The 6,326-nt window shown below is 66.0% G+C and overlaps 1 protein-coding gene across 2 annotated transcripts; it reads left to right on the top strand.

Annotated features, from left to right (window-relative positions):
* Nucleotides 1-678: 678 nt before the first annotated feature.
* GRINA (glutamate ionotropic receptor NMDA type subunit associated protein 1) lies at nucleotides 679-3,985 on the top strand. Of its 2 annotated transcripts, XM_027560570.1 has the most exons (7): nucleotides 688-844; nucleotides 1,849-2,236; nucleotides 2,317-2,429; nucleotides 2,497-2,697; nucleotides 2,814-2,942; nucleotides 3,041-3,184; nucleotides 3,276-3,985. In XM_027560570.1, exons 2-7 carry the CDS (start codon nucleotides 1,873-1,875, stop codon nucleotides 3,423-3,425), a joined length of 1,101 nt encoding a protein of 366 aa, XP_027416371.1. In that variant the 5' UTR covers nucleotides 688-844; nucleotides 1,849-1,872; the 3' UTR covers nucleotides 3,426-3,985. The 2 variants fall into 2 exon arrangements, with proteins under 2 accessions (XP_027416372.1, XP_027416371.1); XM_027560571.1 differs by having other exon boundaries at nucleotides 679-844; nucleotides 2,317-2,697.
* Nucleotides 3,986-6,326: the final 2,341 nt, after the last annotated feature.

Genomic DNA, 6,326 nt, shown 5'->3' with positions numbered 1-6,326 from the left:
CCATCCAGGAGTCCAGAAAGTACAGTAGGACTCCTAGGCCCCAGGGGCAGAGGCACTCCTGCAGGGACTCCAGGTGACAGCGCCCCAGGGGATGTTCCTGACTGGGGCAGGCAGCGCTTCTTCTCAAGACCACTGAAGCCCAGGGAAGTTAAATTGACCTCCGGTCCTGGGGCATCTCTAAGCCTCAGTCCCTCAGCAGAGAAACAGGGCTAAGAACGCCACCCTTATTGTTTGTGAGTTTGTGAAGTGAGCATAAATGGGCCAGTAGGGACCTAGACTAGCTTATTGGAGAGGACTGAGCAATTATACAATCAGGTCTCTTGATCTGGGATAGACTTGGATGAAATGGAGAGTGGGGTTTCAAGGTCAAGGAGGGACGGAGAGTGCTAGTCAAGACTCAGCAAATCTCAAATTTAGGAATAAATTTCTCGATTCTCTGACCCAAATTGGAGAGGCCAGGTGTCAGCCTCCAGGTCTACAGCTCTCAGAGCCCAAGCCCAACTCTCGGTGGACGGAGCGCGAGACAGACGCCAGCACGGCGGCGGGATGGGGCAGGATCCTTTCCGGAGAGGCGCCGCCCTCCCGCAGAGACCCGTCCGCGGCCCCGCCCCGCCCTCGGCCCCGCCCTCGGCCCCGCCCCAGGCCCCGCCCCGCGCCGCCGGCGCCGCCCCAGGCCCCGCCCCGTCACACGGCCTCGCTGCGTCTCCTGAGCCGCAGGCGCAGGCCCAGCCGATCCGGGAGCGTAGCGGGTGCGGTTGCGGGTGCGAGGGCGGACGAAGCGGTGGCCGACCCCGCGGCCGCGCAGCGGACAGTGGGCGCAGCTTCCTGAGGCGCCCCGCGACTGGTGAGTCCCCGGCCCTAGCACAGCCGCGTGTCTACCGGTTCAGCCGGCCGGCCGCTGCCACCCCCGCGGGAGCCCTGCGCAGCCGAAAGGCGTCGCGGTGGGTCAATCTGCCGGTCCGGCCGCCGCGCGGCCCGCAGGGGCCGGGGAGCGGGGTGCGGCGGTAGCGGGGGCGGCGGCGGCGGGGGCGGGGAGCCGGAGAACCCCGCGCGGGCAGGCGGGCGGGGGCGGCGCGCTGCGGCGACAGTAGGACCGCCGCTCGAGCGCCCCCCAAACGGGCAAGAGGGCCCACCCCGCCCTCGGTGCGGGGTCCCTGGCCGCCGCCGCCGCCGCCGCCGCCCGCCTCGCCCCCACGTCCGCTTTGTTCCCCTGCGCGCCCTCTGGTCTCTTCCATCCCCCACACACCCCCGCAACCCGCTGTTCTTGGCGTACCCCGCCAGCAGGCAGCCCGGCAGCCGATTCAGGCCTGCTGCCCCTACCCGGGAGCGAGGGACGGTCGGGCCCTGCTCTGGGAGTGGGGCTCAGGGCTCTGGTTGGTCACAGATGGCGTGCGGATTTCCTGGGATAGAAATAGCCGCCTGCCCTGGCCCCTTAAAGCTGCTTAAGGGGCGGGATGTGAAGGGGAGGGTCCGGGCACACCCCCACACCTCCCCGACCGCGCCCCCGGCCGACACCCAGGATGAGCTCTGACCCGGAGACGCCAGCAGCCGTGACAGGGCCCCTCGAGGTGCTTGAGAAACCGCGGAACTCCCAGAATCCCGAGACTGACAAAGTCACCCCCTCGTCCCTCCCCTCCCCTCTGAGGTCGGCCTGTGGCGGTCCCTGCTGAAGCCGCCAGCGCAGCCACCCGGCCCCCACCCGCCTCTCCTGGCCCCCAGCTTGGGACTCCCCGCTGCCCTGGGGCAGAGGTCATAATCCCCCTCCTTCCATCCTGGTTCCCGGCAGCAGGTGGGGCGCCTGGCTGGCTTCTGTCGCGGCAGGCTAACTGTTCTCTCTCTGTCCTCTAGGGGGAGACCACAGAAGCTGAGGCCATGTCCCATGAAAAGAGTTTCTTGGTGTCTGGGGACAGCTATCCTCCCCCCAACCCTGGATATCCGGGAGGGCCCCAGCCCTCCATGGCACCCTACCCAGGGGCCCCTTACCCACAGGCCCCGTTCCAGCCATCCCCCTATGGCCAGCCAGGGTATCCCCAGGGCCCCAGCCCCTACCCCCAAGGTGGTTACCCGCAGGGCCCCTACCCCCCTGGGGGCTACCCCCAGGGCCCCTACCCCCCAGGGGGATACCCCCAGGGCCCCTACCCCCCAGGGGGATACCCTCAGGGGCCATATCCGCAGAGCCCCTTTCCCCCCAACCCCTACGGACAGCCACAGGCCTTCCCAGCACAGGACCCTGGCTGTGAGTATCGGGGCAGGGCAGGGCGAGGGCAGGGGCTCCCACATGAGTGAGGGGCGCTGACTGCCCGTCCTGCTCCTCAGCACCTCATCATGGGAACTATCACGAGGAGGGGCCCCCATCCTACTATGACAACCAGGACTTCCCTGCCACCAACTGGGACGACAAGAGCATCCGCCAGGCCTTCATCCGCAAGGTGGGCCTCGGGGGCTGGGGGTGTGGGCAGCTGTGCTGGCGGGGCTCTGAGCCGCCTCCCTCCCCAGGTGTTCCTGGTGCTGACCCTGCAGCTGTCCGTGACCCTGTCCACCGTGGCTGTGTTCACCTTTGTCGGGGAGGTGAAGGGCTTTGTCCGGGAGAACGTCTGGACCTACTACGTTTCCTATGCCATCTTCTTCGTCTCCCTCATTGTCCTCAGCTGCTGTGGTGACTTCCGGCGGAAGCACCCCTGGAACCTTGTTGCGCTGGTAACTCCCAGGGCCCTCCCTCAGCACCCCATGTCTCAGGCTTTGGAGCAACAGAGGGGGTGGGGTGGGGTGGGAGGGGCCGTGGCTCTGGATGCTGACATGCCATCTCCCCACAGTCGATCCTGACTGTCAGCCTGTCCTACATGGTGGGCATGATCGCCAGCTTCTACAACACCGAGGCAGTCATCATGGCCGTAGGCATCACCACGACCGTCTGCTTCACAGTGGTCATCTTCTCCATGCAGGTGAGGGGCCCCCCGGGGCAGGGCTGCCGACCCCCGGGGCCCAGAGGCGCCCTGGGGCGGCGGCCGCCAGTGCCCCCTGCGCGCATCTGTGCCCGCAGACCCGCTACGACTTCACGTCCTGTGTGGGCGTGCTCCTGGTGAGCGTGGTGGTGCTCATCCTGTTTGCCATCCTCTGCATCTTCATCCGGAGCCGCGTCCTGGAGATTGTGTACGCCTCGCTGGGCGCTCTGCTGTTCACCTGTGTGAGTGACGGGGCCGTGGCCCAGGCGGGGGACTAGGCGGGGTGCTGGGCGGGGGGCTTGTCCCTCGACACGGCCACTCTGTCACCCCCAGTTCCTGGCAGTGGACACTCAGCTGCTGCTGGGGAACAAGCAGCTGTCCCTGAGCCCAGAGGAGTATGTGTTTGCTGCGCTGAACCTCTACACGGACATCATCAACATCTTCCTGTACATTCTCACCATCATTGGCCGCGCCAAGGAGTAGCCTGAGCCCGCTCACGTGGGGCCCCGCAGGTGGCATGCCCGGCCTGGTCCCTGCCCTGGCGTGGCAGCTCCTCTCAGCTCCCCTCTCTCGTTCCCGTGTGCTGCCTGGGACAGGGAGTCCCCCGACCCTCCCATGTGTACACCGCAGACACTTCTGTCCTGGACCCGCCGCGGCCAGCATGGCCCCTTCCAGTCATCCCACCCCGCCACAGGGCAGCGGGGCTGCGTTTCCGTGCCCCCTCCTGCCCACCCAGTGTTGCATGAGCCCTGTCTGCCAGCCCACTCCAGGGCCTGGGGACAACACCAGGCCTCAGGGGCGAGTGATGGAGCCACGAGGTGAGGTGCACGTCTCCCCTCCTGTCCCTGCTCCCTGGCTCGGCGTACAGCCTCCCCAACCCCCCACTGGAGTGCTGCCCTCTGGGGGACCTGCGGGGTAAAGGTCTCGTCCCTGCGCTGAGCCCTTGAGGGCAGAGAGGAGGGAACAGTCCAGGTCAGGAGGGTGCCTTCCTCTCATTCTGCTGTCTGTAAAATACCAATAAATGGGACCCTTTGCGCTCTGTGTTCCCTTCCTCACTCTCGTCACTGCCACTTCCTCCCCGAGGCAGGGAGGGGTCTGGGCATCGGCAGAGTGAGGCGGCAAGCAGGACCTGGACAGGCAGGAGCCGGACAGGCATTGCTAGCCGGGCCTGGCTCTGGCGGAGGGTGAGGGCAGCAGCTTCTCCATGCCTCCACCTCCTCGCAGCCTTCCGAGCCACGTCCTGAGCACTGTGCCAGGAGGCCCGGCTGATGGACGGGACCCGGGGCTCCCAGATCACATGCTGTCTACCACCCATGCCTGGGACCTGCCTGGCGTGACAGAAGGTCCTGTGAGACCTCACTGTCCCCCGCCCCGGGCCTGAGGGGCAGCGGCACAGATCACTGACCCCCCCAAGCAGGACTGTCCTGCTCCTCTGGCTCTGACAGGCCCCCAGGAGCCCATCAGCGGGCACCTGACAGGTGGCACTGCACGCCTCTCCCCAGACACCTGCAGACCAGGGCCCCTAGGATGAAGCAGAATGGAGACCCTGAGGCCCCCTGGCCTGCCTCTGGCACCTTCTAGCAGTCTCTCCAGACCCTGCCCCTCTGTGGCCTCAGCCCCAGCTGGTCCTGCGTAGCCTCCTGTGGCTCTCTCTGTCCCCGCTCCAGAGCCTACCCCTGCCGCCCCGGCTCTGACTTGTGCACCCACCGTCAGCCAGCTGCCCTTATCCCCGCCCTCCTCACAGAGGGGTCCCTCCGCGGCCCTGAACCCTCCTGAGCCCCCGGCCCAGTGGACACTCACGACCAGCCTTTGCTCATAGGACCTGCTGTCCACTTGACTTGAGACCCCTCCCCCAGGGCTTCCCCAGCTCCTACCTGCCACGCCATTAACCTGGTCCATTAACTGGTGCCAGTACCCCAGCATCTCTGAAGAGACGCCCGCTCTAAGCCAGCACCCCCACACCCACAGGCACCTCGTCATGGCCTATGCCGCCCCTGCCGCTCCCACGTAAGCCCTGTCAGCGTCCAATGCCCCCCCCCAGGCCAGAGACGCGTGTCCCCTCCGCCCTCGTCCATCCTGCCCCACCCGCTCCCCGCCCGGGCCCCCTCCCCGAGGCCTTCTGTGCTCGGCTGACAGCTCACCCCCACCAAGCCTCTGCCCGCCGCCAGGTGTGCTTCCGACACACAGGCCACACCATGTGCCTGATGGCAGCTGGCGGCACGAAGTCCACGTTCCCTGAAGGCTGCTCGAGCTGGCCTTCCACTGTCCCCATGCCCCTCAACCCGAGATGGACCTTGCTCGGCCTGAGCCGCAGGCAGGCCCCACTTCCCCGGGCGGGCTGCACACTGCCTTCCCAGAGTCCAGCTCACCCCGCACAGCGGTTTTGCTCCACTGCTACCCTCAGTCACTCGGCTTTGTTCACGTGCGGGTCAGGTGTCAGTCACCGCTCCCCTCCCCTACCTCTCCCGGAGCAGGTGCGGCTCCTCATCCAGGATTCCCTGCCTGCGGGAGCCAAGCGTACAGACACCTGCTCTGGGGAGCATTCCTGGCCTTCAAACCCCAGCAGAGACAGGAGGGGCAGCTAAAGAATGAATCCCAAGTCAAGTGTGCAGGGCCAGTGTCTGCTCAGGGAATGCGAGGACAAAACCTTGGGTAACGAATCCTTGGCGGAGGCTCCCGAGAACCATCAGGGGCCAGAGCTGTGGGCTGGGCCGAGGTCTGGAAGCTGGGCCGCTGTGGGAGGGAGGTCAGGGGTACACAGATGAGGCCTTGAGCTTGCCCTGCCAGGGAAAGGGACTGGCAGGAGTCACTGCTGAGCGTGTACTCAGGAAGATGAGTCCAGGGAGAGAGTGTCCAGAAGAGGGGCTGGGTTCCAGTAGGTACAGGGAGGAAGCAGACAAGATGGCAGAAGGGAGCAGGGCTCAAGGCAGCTGGCAACGGCACCAAGGGGTCACAGGGGCCCAGTCAAGGTGGGCAGGGCATTTCTGCCAATGGAGTGTGGCCTGCTGTCTGCTGTGTCCGCTGCCGCCAGGAGGAGATACGGGGCAGCTTGTGTCTAACCGGGTGGGTGGGTGTGAAGAAGCCACAGGAGGGGTGAGATCAGCCAGGGAGACTGTTCAGGTGATGTGAGGCAGCCCCCAGCTCCCAGAGCTGGCCTGGCGCTCTCAAATACGGCCGTGGTGGTCTGCGGTGTAGAACACGCAGCTTCATACGAGACCAGGTCAGACCAGGCCCCTCTGCCGGATTGGGTTGAGACAGAAGACTTCTCTGTCGTCACATCTGAACACAGGCCAAATGCGGGCATCGTCCATGCCATAAAGAAGACCTACTGTGTGCATCCTGTCCTGCCTCATCTGAGCAGCTGCTGGCTCTTCAAAGTGGGCA

Source organism: Bos indicus x Bos taurus, chromosome 14 (assembly GCF_003369695.1).
Source record: "Bos indicus x Bos taurus breed Angus x Brahman F1 hybrid chromosome 14, Bos_hybrid_MaternalHap_v2.0, whole genome shotgun sequence".
Classification (NCBI taxonomy): Eukaryota; Metazoa; Chordata; class Mammalia; order Artiodactyla; family Bovidae; genus Bos; species Bos indicus x Bos taurus.
This window is presented reverse-complemented; position numbering and strand designations above follow the sequence as displayed.

Coding starts and splice junctions, on each gene's coding strand:
- GRINA (XM_027560571.1), top strand. CDS start 1,880: ATGAAAAGAGTTTCTTGGTGTCTGGGGACAGCTATCCTCCCCCCAACC. Junction 2,698..2,813: donor CCTGGAACCTTGTTGCGCTG/GTAACTCCCAGG, acceptor ATCTCCCCACAG/TCGATCCTGACTGTCAGCCT. Junction 2,943..3,040: donor TGGTCATCTTCTCCATGCAG/GTGAGGGGCCCC, acceptor CTGTGCCCGCAG/ACCCGCTACGACTTCACGTC.